This window comes from Euprymna scolopes, chromosome 7, assembly GCF_053919585.1.
Source record: "Euprymna scolopes isolate OS-2025 chromosome 7, ASM5391958v1, whole genome shotgun sequence".
NCBI lineage: Eukaryota > Metazoa > Mollusca > Cephalopoda > Sepiida > Sepiolidae > Euprymna > Euprymna scolopes.
This window is the reverse complement of record NC_136488.1, coordinates 83,557,861-83,581,378: the sequence shown is the minus strand read 5'-3', so window position 1 is coordinate 83,581,378 and position 23,518 is coordinate 83,557,861. Positions and strand designations below refer to the sequence as shown.

The 23,518-nt window shown below is 31.5% G+C and overlaps 1 protein-coding gene across 5 annotated transcripts in view; it reads left to right on the top strand.

Annotated features, from left to right (window-relative positions):
* The window catches only part of LOC145279813 (uncharacterized), a 254,115-nt gene that overhangs the window by 207,014 nt on the left and 23,583 nt on the right, over positions 1–23,518 (top strand). For 3 of the 5 annotated variants that reach the window (XM_080131176.1, XM_080131178.1, XM_080131177.1), the window contains 4 exons: positions 3,625–3,720; positions 11,975–12,073; positions 18,196–18,294; positions 19,408–19,548. In XM_080131176.1, coding sequence (XP_079987302.1) covers positions 3,625–3,720; positions 11,975–12,073; positions 18,196–18,294; positions 19,408–19,548 — 435 coding nt within the window. The remainder of the gene's footprint in view (positions 1–3,624; positions 3,721–11,974; positions 12,074–18,195; positions 18,295–19,407; positions 19,549–23,518) is intronic. The other 2 variants (XM_080131179.1, XM_080131180.1) reach the window with 1 other exon arrangement.

Genomic DNA, 23,518 nt, shown 5'->3' with positions numbered 1-23,518 from the left:
ATTGTATTACTTTAAATTGTATTACTTTAAATTGTATTAACTTTAAATTGTATTATTTTAAATTGTATTACTTTAAATTGTCTAAACTTTAAATTGTATTACTTTAAATTGTATTACTTTTAACCTTTGAGTTTGGTATTCTTTTAGTTTACCCTACTTGTTATCATTCAATGATTGTTTCGATTTTAATATAAATAACAATCATGGTTAAATGTATTTTATTTTGTAAACAAAAGTTTAGTGTTTGTTCAACTCTTCCTTTCCACCTTTTTACTTTAGACAACATTAACATGAATTTCAACAAGTTGCAATCGATTTCTAATCACTCACATCTTATTGCTCAGGCAATTTGACTTTTTCCCCTTTGTTTCTTTCTCTATTTACAATCATTTTTAAAAGATAAATACATTTTTTTCTGTTCATTCATCTCTATGAATATATACAACACTTTCTGTTAGGAATGAAATGTGTATTGTTAGACATTTTGTATTTCATGTAGCTTTAACTTTAAAGAAACAATAGCGAGTTCGTGAAACCCGCTAGTATTAAAGATAAAAAGAATCTGTAAAATGTTACTTAGCATTTTTTTTAAGTAAATACAAAAAGCATTTATTCCACTAATTTCCAACAACGGACTTCACTGTGTTTCAAAATGTCTGTTAAGATGCTATTTCATGCATGTGTCTATCATCACTTGTCTCTGTTTTTTTTTTTTTTTTTTTTTTTAATCCTGTGACACATTTTTTTTATCGCTGTACATTAGTCAAAACGTCTCTGGTCACTTTCTTTGTTCGACCACATACTGTACTTTTTTTTCTGCCTTGTTTTTCTTTTTTACCGGTGACGTCAGCATGTGTACACTTGCTTAATTTGCATGTGTGCTAAGACAGTTACTGCTGTTAATATTTTCACTAGTCAGCTATCATAGACTGCTGCTGATTTTCTCATGCGCCCATATGCGTTATGTTACAGATGTATGTGTGTCTGTGTGAAAATATTTAATTGATAAGCTCTTAAACTACTGTTCATATAACACTAAAATTAACAAGAAATAGTAATCATACACTGAAGATGGTTTATAATGAGTAATATCTTTGTTTGGATGGATGAATAATGCATACAGAAATATGTCAGCAAGTTGAAATGTAAACTGTTCATTTCAACTTGCTGACATATTTCTATTACTTTTGTGCATGCGTAAATTCATTCATAGTTTAAAATAGTATAATTTTAAATCTTTCTTAGCTATCTGTTGATAGCTAAAATGGTAGGGAATGCAGCTGGAGTTTCAATTTTAGCTGATGCCACCCAAGTCATTTTTTTTTAATCAGTCCTATATATTAGGTACAATATAATATTCAATAGAGAATTGGCTCTGTAATAGTAAATATGAAATCTGCATGAATTAAAATATATTAAGCATATTTTATAAACCAGGCAAAGCTGGGAAACTCCACTAGTATTAAATATAAGTATTTAAGTTTTAATACAATGCTTATTGTAGGCTAGTTTTTGACCTTGAGGTGTTATTTACTTATCTTTTATTTCCTTACATCAAGTGGCTTCATGCCCTGTCTGAATTGATTTTCATAAAAAAAAATATTTCATTCAATTTTTAGATTTATTAACTTAAAATATTTTCAAAATATTTTGCACCATGTTTTAGAGAATGACCTTGAGGTCACCGATCACTTCTCAATTTATTTGTCAACCTGTGAGTATGAAAGGCTCATTTCTATAAGATAAGACCCACTCAAAAATATTTTTAAAACACATAAGAGAAGTAAGTCATATATCAAGTTTGAAGATTAGTCAATTATCTTAAGTGTACTAGCTTGTACTGTTATAGTCAGCTAACATACTTCCTAACTTCCGGTGTGGCTGCTACCAGAAACAGTGACAAGGCAAATCAGTTCCTTCACTTTTATTGTTCTTCAGTATTTCTATTGTGAAGCGATTTATTGAAATAAAATATAAGAAAATGACATTATTGAAAAGTATGCAATAAAAATTAATACAAAATAAAAATAACACAATTAGTCTTTATTTGCATGTTTAATAATAAAATTAAAAAACAAAAGTTATTTTATTTGGAATTTTATAAGAAGTATGTTTATGAAATTATAGAAGTGCGTTTTTTTTTTTTTTAATTTTAAAAATAAAATTTTTATATTTCAATTTCTATAATAAATATAATTATGAAAGCATAAAAATAAAATTCATGAAATCAAAATAAGAAAATTTCAAACATTGTAAAAGATGTATCCAATACAAAATAGGTTTAAAAGGTTTTTTAGAATGTTTTCAATAATTCTTAAAAAAAAAAAAAAAAATTCAATAATTCTTTAAAAAAAAAAAGTTCAATAATTCTTAAGTATTATTGAAATTTTTTTTTTTTTAACGAAAATAAGATCGAAAAAACTTTTTAATGATTATTAAATAAAAAAGAACGATCAGTAAAACCTAAAAAATAAAGGGAGATAAAAGTGTGAGAGAAAAAAAAGCAAAGGAACTGATTTACCTTGTCACCGCTTTCAATAGCAGCCACGCTGGAAGTTAGGAAGTATGTTAGCTGACTATAACCATTTGTACCCGCTCCTTGTTAGTACAATACCTGGCTATGTCAATTTCCATCTTTACTTAGCTTTTACCGCTTTATAGCTAGTACAATAACAATGTTGTGAAACTGAAACTTTGGTTAAAAATTATGCTACTAGTATTTGCATAAGAGAAGTAAGTAACTATGATGAATGTATTTACGTTTTTATTAGCAAAATACAATGAAAAGAAAAATAAGTCTTCTTTGAAAAAGGTACATACCACAGAAAGTCTCAGAAAAAAAATAATTTAAAAATGATTTTTCTTTATTTAATAAAAAAAATTATATAACATTATTTGGTGTTGTAAATTTTTCAAATATGAAATCATGTATTCAATCATCGTATGAATTCGAAGTTGGCATTGGCTTCCCTGATATTTTTCTAGTTAGAATTCTTTCTATAAATACATTGTGGATTGCAGGAAGACCACGTGAAGGTTGTCAACATCCTAAGTAAAAGGGATTTTTATGGAGCACACTGGATTTGAACTAAGGACACCCAGGTTGTCAGTCCATGTCGTTAACCACTAGATCAGTGTCACCTCCCAATTTTTTCAATGGTGCGACCAAACTCCTTTTATTAGAAATTATGTTTTAAAGCAAACTTAATTTATTTATGTCTACTTTTCTGTGCAGATTATCCAATAAAAACAAAGATCACTTAGTTTAATACAGATATATATATTTGTAATGTTTTTTAGTCTACTATGTTACGTTAATTTCTTTTAATTGATAAAAATGTATCCAGTTAAAAACCTCATGCAAAGTTATTGACATCATAAAAACTACTACATTAGTAATGTGTACTCTGCCTGTTCCTCTTTGTTTTTAACCAATCGTATGTTACTATTTGCAAACAAACTTTAAAAGCACCATAACTTTTTAATAGTATGTAGATTTGCATCAAACAAATAAAATATTAAAAAAATACATGAATTTGATTATCATTGTGTCCAGTGCGTTTATCTTTGTCTATTTATTAAAAAAATAATTAATGATACTTTTTTTTTTAAATCTCTTAACAGCATGATTGTTGCCCTATTCATGTGGCATCCCAAGGAAAACCAGAAATTGTCAAGATGCTCCTTGATGCCGGAGCACAAGTGAATGTCAAAGACAATGTAAGTTTACTATTACTATATGTTGAAAATTTTGATTGAGTGACAGAACATTTTCTAGTTCTAATACATAAACAGACTGGAATCTTAGGAAGATTTCTATCATTCCAGTAATTATAGGAGCAACCAAATTTACGAAAAAGAATTTAAAAAACTATATGGCAAATATACCCAGTGAACCAAGTACAAAAGAGATTCAAACAATTGGAGTGGTTAGACTCTTAATGGATCTCTTATATATGAAATAGCAGGTGAATGTCTAGCTGATGGGGCATCCTATTTTAAAAAAAAAAAAAAAACTGACCAAAAATTGGAAAAAAAATTGACGGGATTTTTTTTTTAATTCAGACCTAAATAACTGCTGATCTAAAATGTCATTTAGAGTAACCATTTCCCTTTTTTATGTTTAGCATTAGTCCATGTTGTTTAAAAGAAAAAAAGTAAATGTAATTTGAATAAAATAAAATATGCATCAAGTGCGCTTGAAAGCCAAATCACAACGTAATATTAGGAAAATAAATTAATATTTTACTTGTTTGAAATTTATCACCAATATATTTCAGAGGTATACTTCATCTTCAGTGTGTTGTTTTGTTTCTTCTTTTTTTTCCATTTCTTTTTCTTTGCCATGTTGTAAAGTTGGAGAAAGAAGTCTGTTTGTAAAGAGCCGCACATTGTATCTAGCAGTTGTATTTTGAAATTTTGGAAAAAGAAACAAAACAACACACTGAAGATGGAGTATACCTCTGAAATATATTTGTGATAAATTTCAAACAAGTAAAATATTAATTTATTTTCCTAATATTACGTTGTGATTTGGTTTTCAAGCGCACTTGATCCATATTTTATTTTATTCAAATTAAAACAACGTTTCTATATGAACTCTCATCCTTAAATGTAATTTGTTTTAATTTCTTTGCTAGTGTAATTATTCCTGCTCAGAATATTTTTTGCAGGGGAGACATCTTTTTTTTGCAGCAAATGTCAATTACAGATGAAAGCTATTGTTTTTCTGTCAACATTAAATTTTGTGTTATTGATTAGTAGAAATGGTATATTCTTTCATTTAATAATACTAAATAATTGTTAAAAAATTCTTATTTTCTTTCAAAAACAGACGTAAAAAGAAATAGCTGATAGCATCAAATGACGTAAGAGGAATAACTTGTATTTTAAATGGAAGAATATAATAGGAGTTGTCTACCTTACAACTAATATTTACATTTTAATTTATTGAAAAAAAAATTGGTCTAGCATTTTTTTTGTTTTTACAAAGAAGTCACCATTTATCAAGGCCCAGAGACCACTCGAGGATAAGTTTAAAGAGTGTACAGTAGTCAATGGGACAATATAGTAATCGTTAGTAGTGTAAATTTAGTAAATTGGATTACTTAAGGGGAACGGCTCATCAAGAACTTGTTTACATTGGACTTGAAGACAACCATATTGTAGTCAGCTGGAAAGCAGGAAAATGGAAGAGAGTTCCACAGGTGTGCAGTTCTAAGAAAGAAGCTTTGTTCATAGAATCTATGTTTAGGTTTAGGCACAGATAAAGAGTGGGGGAAATCATTGATAGTGGTTTCAGCTAGACGAGTGTTTTTTGTAAATATTTGGCGGGGGGGGGGACCGGAGATTGGAGCTCGGATGAGCACTTGCTATGAAAATAACGATAAAGCAGAGACAGGCTCGCATGTCTCTTTTGTGAGAAAGAGGCTGCAGGGAAGAGAAAAGGGCATCAGATTTGATTTAAAAAATGATTTCTTATATTATAGATGGTGCTTTCTGATGTAGAAATATTGAATGCATAATCTATACACACGTCACCAGTGTTCTCTACACAAATTCAGGAGATTAACAATGATCTCCATTTAACACTAAATGACAGCTTATCTTTGAACATTTGTTATTACAGTTGAACAATGAAGAAAAAAAAGAATGCCTATAAGTCACTGATGAAGGCCTGAGTTGACTGAAATATTTTATCTTATTAATTGTTTTCAATTATTGAAAAGAACCTTTAAACATCAAATTTGATTTCAACATGATTTTTCTGGGTATGTACAGCTAGTAACTAATATTTTAAATGGAAGAATATAATAGGAGTTGTCTACCTTACAGCTAAAATTTTGTAAGGAACTGCTTGAAGGCTATAATAATGCAATTTTGTAGAGAAACACTGTTGGATATGAGAATAAATGACAATATTAAAAAATTTCAATAATATGGTATCGTGGTTTTGGTTTTAAATTTTCGAGGTAAACCATATCTTCAGAAAAAAAAAAATATGACAACCACTTATTTCTTTTTCTGTGTAAGTTTAAAAAAGTGCAAACAAATCATAAATAAAAACTAAAATGACTTTACTGCATCCCGGACAACGCTAGGTAGGATCGGCTGGTATAAACCAATATGAGAGACTTATGACTTCATTCTATTCTCATCGCAGTGCTTATTCATTACTACCAATCAGTTCTAAGTGACCCTCTTCTGGAGGTTGAACGTTCCATCCATTATTATAGTCAATAAATTAAATTACAGAAATTGTGCATTGTTATGTACAGCTAATAGCTAGTAAAGTCACGTTAATTTTTAAGTTTTTTCTGAAGATCTTCTTTCAAGTAAATTCATCAGAGGAATGTTGTTAGAATTCAAATGAAATTGACCATGACACTAACATCATACATCCAATGAAATCGTTAGAATTTCTGTAAAAAAATTTAAAGAATAAACAAATTTCTTCCAAGATGTGAACAGTAGTCTGAATAATCCAAATTATCAATCCTCATCTTAAAATGTTTCTGAATTTTTGAGATGAGGATTTGTTATTCGTATTATTTGGATTCCTCAGACTACTGTTTTCATCAACTAGAAATAAGTTAGGTTTAAGGCTCCCAAAAATTCATACTAGGACTGTTTGCAAGGACCCGTGATGCAGTGGTTAGAGTCCTTGGAAAAATCAGTTGTAAAGGTGATATTCTCCTGAAGTTGCAAAGCAAATTACAGTAGAACCCCAGGATACAGCATTAATCCATTCCAGTGTTGGGATCGTGAGGTGAAATCGCTGTATGGCAGAGCCTAAGCAAAATTTTATACAGTACATATAAAGTTAGTAGCAAAATACAGTACAGTATATAATACACATGTATATAATCAAATAACATTATGAATAACACTATAAGGGGAGCAAATAACATAACCAGGGGCGAGGAAAAAATCGTATTCCACATCGTAACCTGAAAAAAAGTATCTCGGGGTCATTGTATCCCGGAGTTCTACTGTACTTAGGACCTCTATCCAATCATGGCTGACAGAACAAGAGCATGCTATCACATGAAGTAAATAAAGGGTTCCATTCAAAATTCCGTCCAAATTCTCGAGTTTGGCAAAAATATTCCAAAGTTCAACAAGATACACCTGAAGAAGGTTTGAGGTTGAATTGACATTGTGTAAATGACATTCATATTAAAAGTTCTGAAACACAAATTCTTTCTATGTACAGAAAAGTTTTTGGTAGGAAATGTAAATTCTTCTATGATATTTACATGAAAAGGAAAAAGGAAAAACTGGTTGATCCATGACGAAGGATCTAGGAATTAACACAAACAGGACTATCGAAAAAATGCTGACCAACTTTTGAATTAAAAATCTGTAGTTGAGAATCAAAATGACAGGATCTATACACATGATGATGGAACATACGGTTTAATGCGCTCACTATATCATTGAGATGTGCATCTTTGTCTATATAATCAGATTCGTACCGACAACCGACACAGGAAACAAATAAATCAATTTCTTTTCAAGAGCTGTAACGCCCTCTTCTTCAGTGCCGAAAAGTAGATGTAAAATTCACAGCAGGAGAACATTGGTTTGCATTTTGTCGATAATTCAGTTTCGAAAAGGAATTTGTTTATTCTTCTAATTCTTTTGCAAATTTTTTTTTTAAAAAAAGTCATTTTTATATGTAATGCAAAGATGAGTTATCAGCTTTTTTTTTTTTTTTAAATTTTAATTATGAAAAAGTGGAATTCCGTTTAAATCGTTAAATGTGACTTTTCTGCTGTTTGGTTGAAATTCGCCTTTTATTTTTAACTAGTAGGGGTACCCGGCATTGCCCGGTTGTTTGGAGGTGTGTGCGAAAGGAGGTGGGGGGTAAAGTAAAGAAGAAGCCAAGAAGTAACCCTTTTTAAATATCAAAATAAAAATAAAAACAATGTTAAACTTCTGTACAAAATTGGCAACCCCTCTCCAAAAAATAACAGTGAAGAAATATTAAGTTTCTTTAAGACAGACGTGTTCTGAAAAACGAAAACAAAAAAAACAAAGTGAAAAGCAAAAAAAAAAAAAAAAAAAAAAAAAAAAATGGCATAAATAACCCTTCGATTCGCTTAAATCCAATGGTGCATTTCATTCAGTCCATTCCAGTTTCTTTTACAAACCCAAACTGGTGTTTCTCCGTACTGCCCCCTGTGAACTGATCCGCAATGGTGGAAGTGAGGGTAGGAGGAATTTATTAGAGAGAAAAGATTTTACAAAGATTTATGAACTCTCACCAGAAAAAATATAGGAATCCACGATTATTGAGGAAGTATAGAGGTAATAGGCCTATAACACACCTCAGATAATGTGCTGCAGTTTGTGCATATTACATTTGCATGAAATGTCTTGATTTTCAATCCTATTAAGGTCAAAATCAAAGGGAAAAAATGAGTTCATTTTATATATATATATATATATATATATATATATATATATATATATATATATGGATAACAAAAAAGGCTAATTTTATGCAAATTGTAAGAGCCTTTAAGTCCTTATTTGGTTGAGTTTTATCTCTCTTCCACTTTCTTCCTTTCTCTCTCATTTTATTTTCTTCTCTTCCTCCTTTTCTCTATCTTGTCTTGTCTTGCGTATCCATTTTCCTTTCCCCTTTTATGACAGTTCTCTCTGAAAATATCAATTTCTCCATACTTTACTCAAGTTCATGATGTAGGTAGGGACAGTAGAAGACTTTTGTTCCATTACAGAATGACTTCCGGTCTCTTTCCTCCCACATGTCTTTCTCTTAATTTTGACTTTCTTAGTTGAGACAGATCTGTCAGCCGGTTATGAGGCGTAATTGTGACAAGTAGATGCAGTTGTAAATTAAAAAATTTAAACAGAATTAGTTAAAAAAAAAAAAATAAATAAATAAATAAAAATGTTTATATTTCTAATGATAATGAGAAGAGGAGGGGGAAAGGGTCGGTTAGGAAATTAATTTCAATTTCAGCTTTGTACCAATGGTCACTCACATCTGACAACTAGCAGAATAATCGTCCTCAGGTGGCTTAGTGGTATAAATATATGAGCAGCTATTAACTAAAGTACTAATAACGAAAGTTTAAAAAAAAAAAAAAAAAAGATTGTAATCGTTTAATGAAATAATTATATAATATTATTCTGTTTTCTAAATTTTCAAATTAAACTTATGAAATAATATTTTCAAAGATGTCACCAAATTTCTCTATTCAAAATTTGTGCTAATTGCACAACACACGTCGATACTGACAGAGCACATATGAAAACAGCAGCAGCAGGATGGATGGCAAGTGATTGTATTAGCAGCAGGAGCTTTGAACATGTATGCAAATTAGGAAGTGCGCATGAGCTGACGCAAAAAGAAAAAAAAGGACACCATGTGGTTGGGAAGAAAAAAGTCGACACCAAAGGTGACTGACATGTAAAATGAACGGAGAAAGAGTGCACGTCGGAAAAGATGGACGTATAAGAAATGGCTGTCTATGGCCTGTGTGTAGTGGAGCAGATGCAAGAGGCTTTTAAGCTTGTGTCAAAACGAAGAAAAAGAAAAAAATGGTAATAAATGACTTACATTTAAAAAAAAATAAATAAAAATGCCAACCCAGGTTTTTATTCATTTCTTTCCTTTATTTGTTTGTAACTGCAATATTACAATTGCAACAATCGTCAACAACAGCAGACGTATCTTTTCTCTCTCCACAAGGGGCCAACCCATTGGGTTAATACCACAAAAAATGAAGAGAAAAAAAACTGTATAAGTTGCGTTAAGAACAAAAGTTTCAGGAAAAAAATTATTTTAATCATTTAATAAAAAATATATAACATTTGATTTTCCAAATTTTCAAATATTAACAACTATGTATTAAAATCAATGATTTGATGAAATCTGTGATTGAAATACAATTTCATTCGTGTAGTCAGTTACCATTTCTGTATTATTTGTATTCATATAAAGTTAGGTATGTGTATATGTATGTATAGAATTCACTCAATGGCATCACTAAGCAAGATTCCGCAAATTTCAATTTCTTCAAACTTAAGCTTTAAATTTTGTACATTTTTTTTTGGATTAAAATCATGCAATATATTTTGCTCAAAGTTATGATGAGGATTCTAGATTTAGTAACATTATATCTGGATTTCATAATCTTGATAAGAGGACATAAATGTGGTAGAAAAAAAAAAACTCTTTTGAGATGGGTATTTTAATTATTATATATACAAAAGTGAATTCCTGACAATTTTACTAAAGTAATCCACATTAATGAATCGATTCAAACAAATTAGTTGAATAACCTCCCTTCAACAAGCTGTTCTTTAAAGACATCTTTACTGGTCCAATCATGTCCTTCAGCATTAATAAGGTGAATTTATCAGAAGTCATCAATCTGTTTTCACTTCAGAGTTAGATAAAACAGTGAAGTGCAGGTTTCAAACTATGGCTCAGAATGGTGAAACATAATTCAGAACGCATTATCAGCTAACATTGTTACTAGAATTGAAACTAGCTGTCATTTGTCTGAGTTGACAATGGATTGCTGTGTTGATTGGTCTTCAATCGAGACTTTTAGATAAATGCTATTATAAGTTAAAAGGTTAGTCTGCAAAAAAATGCTCAATGTTATGAGGGCAGAGTTAGTAATAAAAAATAATTGATGCTACTGTTTAATCAGTCTGATGATGCTGAGTTTTGTACTAAAAGTGCTCATCAGATCAGGGAAAGCAGTTACAAAAGAATATACCAACTTGACATCTGTGTAGGTAAAGCGAATATGGAAACTAAGGCTGTAAATGCCACAAAAAAAATATGGAAGGAAATATACATAAAAAAGAAGGAAGTATATTGGGCTGAGGGAAAAGTTTGTGCATTGTGTTAAAATAATTGGGTGGGCTGGATATGTCAGAATTCCATACTATCATTAATGAGTTTTCTGCTTTTAGCAGAATTTATCTTTTTTATTTATTTATTTATTTTTTTTCATTTAATCCAGAAAAAGTGGATTTCTAAAATCACTCCAGCTTTTTTTTTTTTTTTTTTTTTGTAAAACAAAGAGATGATTTCTGCCAAATTGCTAAAGCCTTACCTCCTCATTTTCTTTGCTGCTATTTGACTGGATTTTATTTCTCTTTCTACCATTCTATTGCGTTATTTTTCTTTCTCTTTTCTTGCTTTTTTCTCTTTACCCTCTTCATATTACCTTGTCTTCCTTTTTTCTCTCTCATGACAATGCTTTCTGAAAATAGAAAATGTTAATGTTGCTGTGAAGATTACTTCAAATGCTTCAGGAAGAAATTGGGGAGTTAGGTGACATTTTGTTTTATTAAACATATTGGAGTTACTTCAAAAAAAATTTTTTTTGTTTTGTTTTTATGATGCCCTATTTACATGCTAACACACACTGGAGAGGAGGTCATCCTGATTTCAGCTTTTTTTTTTGCCATTAGTTGCATTCCTTGTCTATAGTTCAGATATTTCTCCATTTAATGGCAGTCTATTCTGGTGTTTTATGAAGGGTCGCTGACTTGAGTCTTTTAATGATGTTGAAGATGCTTATCAAGAATTCTTTATTTAAAGCAAAAACGGATTATTACTTTGACTGGTAATTGTAAGGAATGGGTGTCTACAGGATTTCAATTCTTACTGAGTCGGTTCCAAATATTGATGGACAATCTGGAGTCAGTTTTGGAAATGCCGAAAACAGTTTAGTTTGAAACTTGTTAGAAATAAATAAGTTAACAAAACAATACCCAAGAGATGTAAATATTTCATAGTTTGAGGTAAATACATTTTACTGTAATATAAAAATGTTGATTTTTTTTTTTTTTTTTTTTTTTTTATAATGTTACATATTTTTTTTTCTCTGTAAAATGTAATATTTCTTCTCCATCAATTTTCCTGAAACAGATCCATGCTTGTTTGTTGATAACTTATAAATGTGTTTGTGTATTTCAGCGAGGTAACCTTCCGCTCCATCATGCTGCCATGAAGGGTCACTCTGCTATCATTAAAACGCTCATGGAGGCCGGCTCAGAAATCAATGTACAAGAAAAGGTCAGTGGTTTTGTTGTTCCATTTTGTCTAAAAAAAATCTTCTTTTTAACAGTTGTAAAACATAATCTATAGAAACAAAAAGAGGAGAGAAAAATAATGTCACTGATATATTCCAATGAAAATGCTTGAAATATGACACTACTAGTGATTATGGAAAATTGTACACTGAGATGACTTTATTAATGATAATGGGGCAAGTGAAAGTAAATGTCAGTGAGTGAGAACTCTGCCACCTTCCTTTAAATATGTAATATTGATCAGAATTAAATATTAAAATTGATTAAATAAATCAAAAGTGAATTTTTTTTTTTTTAACAAGAGACCAATGTTTGCCAGAAATCACTAACTAAACAGATTTATATGTGCCTTTTGTTTCAAAAGCTATCACTCACAAAGATGGGAGTAAAAAACGTATTACCTTACATATGAGATATTCTGTATCATTAAGTTCATAGTAGGTGCTCAACTGAGCTCCAATCCCTAGTCTCCCCCCGTAAAACATTCACAGATCTTGCCTAGTCACAACAATAACAAAGAACTTTCCATTTCCTCTTTATGTACCAAAAGCCAAATGGAACTTCTATTAACAAAATTTCTTTTCTAGAACAATACCACAAGGTTGCTTCCCAGCTGATTACAACATGTCCACCTTCAAGTCTAGTGTAAGCAAGTACTTATTGAGCCATTCTCTTGGATAATCAGGTCCTTTAAAATAGTCTTTCCATTCCACTCACTGTTTTTAGTTTTCTTGTGGGGGCAATCATCATACAAATAACAATCTAGTTAAGCCTTATCCTTGAGTGGCCTCTGGACCTTGATAAACGGTGACCTATCAGTAAAAAAAAAAAAGTTCATATTATATGTGAATAATCGGTGGTATCACTTTTTGTGGCATTTGCTCAGCACTAAGCATTCTGCCTTGTACTGAAAATGGAAGCTTATGGGGAATATAAATTCATATGCAATCCCCAGTTTGGTTAGGGGAAATGACATACAAGTAGTATTTCCAAATGGTCACCAATCTTGTATTAGCCAGGCTCAACTTTGCTTAACTTCAATAATCTAATGGGGAACCAGCAAGTCAACATGATCATTCCATATATACATACTAGCAGGGAGACTTGATCAATGAATGTTTCACACTTTGATATTTTTATTGTCATCGAAATTGGTGAAATTGCGCATTTTTCTATCAAATCGGTTGATTGCCTGCAGAGACCCACCGCAGTGTACCGGGAAGAAGCTTTACATATCTCCCTGCAATGACTTGGTCCGCAATACATTGTAGTCTACATTGCACTATGGAAGAACCTACTGTTGATTTTATAAAATTATTTTTATATATAATGACTTAAATTTCATAAAAAGTGGCCCAGCTGTTTCGGAGTCCATTATGAACAAACTTGCGCGCACACACACACACACACACAGAGTTCTTTTTATATAATAGAGTAGATATATATAAATATATTCAAAAGAGTGGAGTGGAACCACCAACATTTGTTTTTTTGTACATTGTTTATCTCTTTTTTTTTTTTTTTTTTTTTAGAAAGGATTCACTACTTATCAAGGCCTAGATGTCACTCAAGGGTAAAGGTTAATAAGTGCATAGTAGTCAATGGGACACTATCATAGTAATATATAGTAGTGGAAATTTGGTAGATTGGATTACTTAAGGGAATGGCTCATCAAGAACTTGTTTACATTAGACTTGAAGACGATCATATTGTAATCAGCTGGAAAGAATAGAAATGGAAGAAAGTTCCACAGGCGTGCAGTTCTATGCAAGAAGCTTTGTTCATGGAATATAGATTTCGGTTTAAACACAGATAAAGAGTGGGGGAAGTTATTGATAGTGGTTTCAGCTAGATGAGTGTTTTTTTGTGAAAGTTTGGTAAGGGGGGCATAGATTGGAGCTCAGACGAGCACTTGCCATGAAAATAACGATAAAGCAGAGGCAGGATTGCAATGTCACTTCTTGGGAAAGAAGTTGCAGGTAATAGAAAAGGACGTTCCCCACTAAGCTATGAAGTCTATTTTGAACTCTGTTAAGGCAGGATAAGATGCTTCTAGTAGCACCTGCCCAGATGTGACAACAGTACTCCATACTTGGGCATACTTGGCTCTTATACAGTTAGAGAATTGCATCAGCAGTGAGATATCTACTGGAGTAGTAGAACAATCCCACCATTTTTCTAGTGACCTTGGCAACGGATTTGATGTACATTTCAGATCAGGAGTAAAAGATCAGGCCCAGAAGCTTGTCAAAACATGGAGTCTCTCCAAGATGAGAGCCTCTCATTTCGATTGATACCAGACGGGGATCAGAGCATTGATGATGTAAAGATAGAATCTTGATTTTAGATGCATTAAAATTAACCAGCCACCTCTTTCCCCATTGCACCACATGCTCAAGATCAGATGAGAGAGAATCAGACATCTTGGATATTTATGGCCTTTGAAGTGTTGCCATAGATGGTAGTCATTAGCATAAATATCTATGATGATCTTAGAATGTGATTTGGGGGATCATTGATGTAGTTCATGAAGAGAGTTGGGACCAGGATGGACCCCTGAAAGACTCCAGCATTAATACTGTGAGCTTCTGATTTTTGTCCATGAACCACTACTCTTATGAACCTATCAGAGAGAAATGATTTAATAATTAAAGTCATTTCCAGCTATACCATAGCTGGAGATCTTGTGGAGTAGACCTTTATGTCATACCCTATCAAAGGCCTTTGAGATGTTAAGAGCAATTGTCCTAGAAAGGAAGCCTCCATTAAGATTCGTTAATCTTATGAGATATAACTGTCAACACATCTGCTGTAGATCTATCATTTAATATTTTCATTTTCATTTTTTTAATTATAAATTTGAAAAAATTATTCATTAAAAAAAAATGTATTTATAAAAAACAAATTGAGCAAACATTAAATAGCACTGCTTTTGCTTAATAAGATTTTTTTTTAATTTTCTACAGAGTCCATTTAGTATTTTGGTCAAATTGATGTAAGTTTTATGGGTTTCTCTTTCCATCTTTCTCTTTCTGATACTTTGAACACATTTTAAATAAATATTTGCTACTCACATAGACACACACACACATATATACACACCACACACATATATATAAATAAATGATAAAAGTCTATATTCCAAATTTCTTAATGTTGACCGTCTTACAATTTATTTCTTTTATTCAGTTGACATTCACAATTCTTGACAGTATCTGTTCCATAGTACAAAATCATTCACTTAATTATTATATCAGTCAGTGAATCTATTTTATGGAATAAATTGTAAGATGGTCAACATCATGAAATTTGGAATATAGACTTTTGTCATTTATCCATCATAATTACATTGAGCTTCTTAAATAAGGATTGGTGTATATAAAAAGGGAAATATAAGTGAAAAAAAGAATATTTTCACAGAAATATATATATATATATATATTGCTCAATTCAACCACACTGATGAGCCATAGATGACGAAACATGTGTCTGTGGATAATTATATTTTATATTCATACTGATAGTTATGAGAATCTGCTTTTATTTAGAGAATAAATAAATAAAACGAGATAACAATATATCAGAAAAAAAATTAATACCCGGAAGTTTAAAAAAAAACAAACAAACTTGGGAATGATAGCAAATAGTGAATTTAACCTCTAATTTTAGAGATTAGACTCAAGAAATCACATGCAAGCACATGAATCTATGGTAATGGTATAAAAATACAATTTGTCTTTTTATGTAATGCAATATATGTTGACTAGGTCCAGAAACATATCTGTAATTTTATTGACTTCACCCGTTCTTCTTTGCAACCTCTCTCTCACAGACATGATGTTGCTAGTCTCAGTCTTTTTTATATATAATATTATGACACGTGTTCTTCAGAATTGTCTGATTTATTTCCTGCTTCCTTTGTTCCAGTTCCTTTGAGGCATTGGTCTTCACCAATTTGCTGTTTTGATACCTCTTTCTAATCCAGTAGCCTTTTTCCAAGAACTGTAGATTCAGGAAACTCTCTTCCTGCTGATTGTTTTGTCCTAATTATAGCCTTGCTACTTTCAATCCAATAGGCATCTCCTGTCTTTGCGATAATCATCTTTCATTCTTGTTAGCTGCTTACATCAATTGGTTTCATGCCTGATCTGGAGCGATTTCCACTATATATATATATATAGAGAGAGAGAGAGAGAAAGAGGGGGACCGTTTCAAAAGTAAATCCTCCTATATATATATATTTATTTTTTTTTTTTTTAACTCAAAAAGTGGAGGAGCTATGAAGATGAGAGTAGTACCATTAAACCAAATTACTTTTTGTGCTTAAGAATTTATTTTTTTGCACTGTCCTCATCATTCTTAATTCACTTTTGCCAGAAATTCAATGATGCATTTCTGCTTTTGATACAGGCCCATAACAAGGGTTGCTTTCATAGTCTCACCTGTTCAATATCTGCAACAGAGAAATTAATCTTTCAGGTCATAAATGCATAAGTTCAGTCATCATAACAATGCAATTTGCAATCCCCCTCTGATCCATTTGAGTAGAATAAAAAATAAGAGGTATTACTTTTAGAATGCCAGTGTGTGTGTGTGTGTGTGATGGAAGTGCATTAAATATTTGTTCTGAGCCAATTCCAGTCAATAGAGTGCCATTAAATCTCTCTCTGCCAAGTCTGATTCAATTTATTTTATCACTTGATTCTCCTGTACAATTCCACATGCTGCACCTTTGGACTAAAATCATTTCTCATTAATCAGTCTGTCCTTGTCATGGGAATGCCCATCTTTCAAAAAATAACTTTATGAAAGGGAAGAGTTAGAAATCAAATAGAAGTAAACCAGCAGGAGACATGACATGAATTTCCTCTCTCTAAAAGCATTTGTTTTCATGCACTTTTTTTTTCTTTTTGTTATTGGATTTGTGCATTACTTCAGAAATACTAATACTCACCATATAGTGTTTAGTTTGTGAGCATCTTTATTGTGAACAGTTTGTTGTAAATAAGTAATAAAACACAAGCCATTATTTTGTATATTTTTTATATTTTAGCATAAATTGCAGTTTTATCATATTAAGTAATTTTGAAGAGTTATTTTAAAACAGGGGAGATAATTTGGTCCTTCATTTCAGCAAATATTAATTTTTTTTAAAGTGGACAATTTTTACAAAATACAATGCAATTGATGTTTACTTTTAATTAAACTTCTACTCAATAATTTTTCTTAATTTTTGGTGAGACTACTTATGTTTGCCTTTTAAGAGTTTATATTTGGAATGCAATGATTATCTGCATAAACACCAAATTCTTTTCTTCAGACACTCCATATTTTAACTTTCTATTTTATGAAACATAGTCTATAATATAAATCTCACCTGTCTGTTTAAATGTATGTATGTATGCTTGTATGTCTGCTTAAAAATTTTGACAGAAGCGACGGATTTTCACGAGATCAGTATCATTTGGAAAAATCGACCCTTCGGATGACAAATATCGAAAAATTGGCTAAAAACATTAATTCTTTCACCCTCAACTGGGCACTTTTCTACAAGGAGAGATCGCTTTTTTCGCTGATATTTTTTAAAGTCATTCCCTCTTTTCGATTGACTAGCCTTAATTTAAACCTTCACCACTTCCGGTTTGGCGATGGATGCAACAGCAAGACATCACTTTTTTTCCACATTCTTTTCCTCCTTCATATGGTACGGGTTCGAGCCTACCTGCCTACTCCCACTTTTTTCCTTTTTTATTTTCTCTCAACACACACCTCTGAACACCCGGGCAATGCCAGGCACCCAGGCTAGTCTGTAAATAAATTTCAGTGAAATGATTAGTCTCTGTCAATTACTGATATTGCTTTCACTCTATAAAATGCTGATATATTCACAAGCAAAACCTTTTTCAGGTCATTTGAATATTTTGAGTTTTTCAACTGTTCTAACGCTTTTTTTTTTTTTTTCATTGCCAACTGGAGTTTTGGAAATATTTTTATTGTGATATATATTCCTTTTTTCTTTCTGTTCATCTATAAAATTTAGATAAAAAATTTGATAGGATTTATTTTCTTTATTCTAATGCCAAATCTCTTTGCAATTTCTTGTAGAATGGCTGGAGTCCATTGCATTGTGCTGCCTATTGGTGCCACCCGGAAGCTGTTGAAGTCCTCATTGAACATGGATGTGATATTTCTTTGCTCAACAAGGTCAGAAGAATTGTTTTTGTTTTTTGTTTTTTTTTAATTTCTTAGATAGCCCTGTTGGAATCCATTATTTAAATATAATAAATCTGAGTGATTTTTGTTGAGTATCGATGTAGAAAATGTGGTGGTAAAATGAAATGTATTACTTTTAGGCAATGGTGTACAATTAGTATTATGCGGATTATCTGGACTACTGTTCTCATCTTGAGTGTTATTATGTTATATAACACCCAACCTTCTTCAGGTGTATCTTGTCAAACTCTGTAATCTTTCTGTCAAACTCCGGAATCTGCACAAAATTTTTAACAGAGCCCCATAGTCAATCCACAGGAGTAGTATGCTCTTTCTTCAGCCATGACTGGTTATAATTGTTAAGTAATTCACAATTGTATTTTGAGTGTTACCCACACTGAGGATTGAACCTTCAATCTCCAGAAGAATATAATTTACAATGGTATTTTACCAAGTTATTCACTATATTTATGGCCTCCATTCAGTTTTGAAAGTCAATGGCTATGCACATGTAACTGTGAAGCAAGCTTGCACAATCCCCAACCACATCTCTCCTAAATTGGCACTGCTTGATTTCAGTAGCTAGGAGAAATTCGGGATGATTGAAAACAATTCCAAGGTAAGTGGAGAGCACATACAGCACCTGGTATTCCCAAATGATTACCCATTTAATACTGACCAGGCTCAATGTTGCTTAACTTTGGTGATCTAATGGGAATCGATGTGTTAACAGAAAAAAGGGGTTCAAAAACAAATAGACAACAAATAAATCTTACTAATGCTGCCATATGAACTCTTGTCAGTCACAATGCAGTGTTGTCAACTACTATTAAACTCTCTATGGTTAAAACAAAATGTAACCCTGACTGCTAGGCCACAGGCATCTCAGAAAACAGTTGTTAAGGTGGAGGTACTCTATAGTGTCACAGTTGTTCAATGCTGGATCTAATTTATTGGCAGCAATTGATCTTTACTACACGGGAGATGCATACTATTTTTTTTTCCTACCAATCTTATACGATTTAACTATCCCAAAATTTGCTACAATGTTAAAAGAATAAGCTTCCCTAACTTTCACTTACTTTTTTTATTTTATTTTTTCAGGACCAACGTAGTGCCTTGCATGAAACTTGTCGAAGCCCTGAACAGGATGAGGCAAAACTAGGAAAGATCGCTAGAATCCTCATCAACAAAGGCAGTGATATCAATATAAAAAGTAGTGATGAGGGGGAGGTAAGCAAACTGGTAAGCGAAGCACGTTTTCTTCTTATGCATCCGGTCAGATGCATGTGCGTCCCTTACGTTTCTCTTTGGAAAAGAAGGGATGACAGAAGTGGAAGAAGTGCTTTGTAAGCTCAGCTTTAATATTATTTTTGTGTCTGTTTTATTCGTACAAAATCAAACTTATGTGTGCTTTATTGAAGAAAATGCTATTTCAAACTTTAACCTGGCTTTCCAAGGACAATACTATTTAAAAGTTAAGCCTGACTTACCGATGAAAATACTATTTCAAAATTATACCTTATTGGAGAAAATACTATTTAAAAAATAAGCCCAGCTTACTGAGGAAAATGCCATTTATAAATTAAGCCTGGCTTATTGATGAAAATGCTATATAAAAATTCAAGCCTGTATTATGTATATGAAAATACTCTTTCAAAATTAATCCTGACTTAGTGATATGAACACTATTTCCAAATTAAACCTTATTGAGCAAAATGCTATTTAAAAAATTAGCCTGGCTTACTAATGATGAGACTATTTAAAAATTAAATCTGACTTATGGATTTCAAAATTAAACCCATCTATTGGCGAATTGGACTATTATTTCAAAATTAAACCCATCTTATTGGGGAAAATATTACTTTAAAATTAAACCTTGTTTGTTGAGAAAATTTTCAAAATTAAACCTTATTCAGGAAAATACTATTTCTAACTTTAGCATGGCAGAGGAAATGCAATTTCTAACTAAAACTCACTTATTAAGGAAAGTAAACTTTAATTTTTAGCATGACATGTAAAGGAAAATACTATTTTAAATTTAAGTCTGACTAAACGGTGAAAATACTTAAACATGAAGGTTTTTGTTTTGCTTTTTGTGTAGTTACTATGTCTATATCCCAATGTTTCGGTTCATAGAAATGCATGTAAGTTTGTCGTATGTTATAAATATCATTTTTAATAAGCCATTTTAATTGTTTGATACTTATCAGAAAAATTGAAGCATCTCACTTTTCAGAATATTGAAAACATTTTCTGAAACAACTTACATAATAAATGTATGTGATAGATTAAAGACATTATTTTCGAAAGAAATGATTCCTAGGAGATTTGTAAAAATCCCACCCCCTTTTTTATAATCATAATTATGCGAGACAATATTCCAATACATATAATCCTATAATCAATAGGAAAGAAAATTGATGTGTCAAACTTTCAACAATATGTACACTATTGTCCAAATCTTATTAGTCAACAGATCACAATAATGTATAGCATCACCAACTTTAATTGTTTTTTTTCCAGAATTCAACCTAATTAAAAAACAAAAATACAGAAAAACCTTTGTGTGTACCAATCATGGAATGAAAATGTCATATTCTAAAAATAAACTAAATTGGTTAAGAAGTTTTTTTATTCTTTTATTTTTTTACTAATAAAATTAAATTTTGTAAGGAAGTGAGGATGGTGTGTCTTGCTTCACCATCTTTGATAAATAAATAGACAACTCGATTCGAACTACAAAGATGAAAATCAACATTATAATGGCTACGATTTACTATTAAAATTGCTAAAAATCATTTTAAAAAAAATATTTTCTATATATCAAAAAAAATACTTGATCAATTTATGATTTTTGGAATATGATATTTTTGCTTCATAACAGGTACATACATTATAAATATTATTTTGTATTTTTATTGATTTAATTAAGTTGAATTCACGAACACAACTCTTACTCTAAATATCCAATTTTCAAAGGGAAATAACTCTGTTAACTGATTCTAAAGAATTAATGAAATAATAAAGATCTGTAAAATATACATGCAGGATGGAGCCCACATAATTTACTATTATCATTACTACTATCATCATCATCAACAACTTTCTCGCATCCTTGATTGGTCTCCACGCATTCTAGCTAGTATCATGTGACATGGAAAAATACAGCCATTTTATACATGGCGTGCATACATGGTAAACAGTTTCATTATTCTTGAGATTACCCTGTTAATATGTATGAACATAGAAAGAACACGACAGATTTAGAGGAGTAAATCTTGAACAAAAATCCTACTTTTTTTTTTTTTTTTTTTTTTTTTTTTTTTTTTTTAACGGGTAATTGTAATTTCTGTAGTGACTACCAATAAATAAATGTTTCAGCAGAGAAAACATTGCAGTTTCATGGAAGACCATTCTTAGTAACAGGAATGTGCACAGCACCAGTGAGTGGAGAACTGTAAAAGAGTATACAGTACAAGTTTGGTGAGCCATATGCTTATAGGGCATTGAAGATGCCATTAGCAAATAATTCAGTATAAAACTGTTAAACCACACGTGCCGACCCCAAAAAAACGTCTGCTCCTGGGTGGAGTTCTATTCTCAAGCATATGCCAAAGCTCTCCGGAGTATGCACAGGACAAATGGATAGATGGATATATTTACTCAGTAGTAGTTTTCACAAAAATCATTATTACTCCAACATTAACAAGTGGTGTTCCTTGAAATCTGAGTAACAAGTCTTCCAGATTTCCATTGCTTTGCTTTTTTAGATTACCAGTGCCAACTTTGCGTTATTGTTACAACTGTTTACAACTATTGGCCTTCTCTGGATTTGATATGCTTTATGCCATTCCTCTAGAGGTCTGGATGGTGCTCTATTTCCTCAGTCTTTCCATCCTCTTTGACCCTTCGCGGCTATTTTGTACATACCCACTGAGGCTAGTGTCATAATGTTTTGTTTTTTTCCAGATTATTATTATTATTATAATTATTATTAGATTAAAAGATAGCTGATATGTGTTTATTAAGCTCATTGGCTCAACTTTCACAGCTACTGGACTAAGGAAAGATAAGCTGACAATCCATATTGATCATGCTCACACATCCTTCTGCAGTCTCCAAAGTAGATTGTGGTCTTCACAAGAGATAAAATCGAGGATATTTTATGCACTGATATGCATAATAAAGTTGAAATACCTGGCTTTTGCACAAAGAAGATTTTAATGCACTCAAGGTTTTTAACATAGGCTGCCTTCATTGCATCCTGTGCATGCGTCTCTTCGACCAAATCTGAAACTGTACCACCCATGCAAGATGCAATATCCCCAGCATCATAGACTCTAGGCGACTTTACTAGTTTGGTCATATTCTTTGACGTTCTGAGGAAAAATTTATCTGCACGTTGTTAGCTCCAATCACTGGAAGAAGTGCAGAGGCAGCCAACTGAAGATTTGGATAGGAATAATGAGGACAGACATGGAGCTGATGACTGGCCCCAACGTTTTTGGTATCCGACACTGGAACTGGGAATGACTGAAGTATGCCAAAGACTCAGCTGTTGATTAGCTGGAGTGGACTGTCTTGACACAGGATGTGGTGAACTCATTTGGAGCCGGCTTAATCCCCACCCCAAGACTGAATACCATTATAATTACTATTAAGACACTTTTTTTTATTGTAAAGTTATTTTTAAGCCTTTAATCTGCTGAAATGTAATTGGTTTAAAGCCTTTTAAGATCCAAAGGCCAAATATTATGCATTTGTGCTTTTAAATAAAAAAAATAATAATTAATGTACTCCTGCACCTGTGTTATAAAAAGAACTAATGAGTATCCTGCTACCACAGTGAAAAAAAGACTTTCCTTTCTCCCTCCATGTCAAGAAATTCTTTTCACGGGCCACCTCTTTCATACCATTTGATCAGTGTTACTACTTTTATAGTTTTCATCTTTTTGTTGGCAATTACTCCCGTTTCATAAATGATGTATCACCACTTATCAAGGCCAAAAGCCACTCAAAAAATAGTAATAAAAAAAATAGCCAATAAACGTACAACTAGAAAAGAATTAGCATAAAAGATCAATAAAATGTAAAATGCAGAAAATTTGGCTGTTATTTTCTTTTACTTCCAACTTATATTTGCATTGAAATACCTTATTTTTTTATCAAATTTTTGCCATTTTTTTTCTTTCAAATATTTTTTGGTAATGCT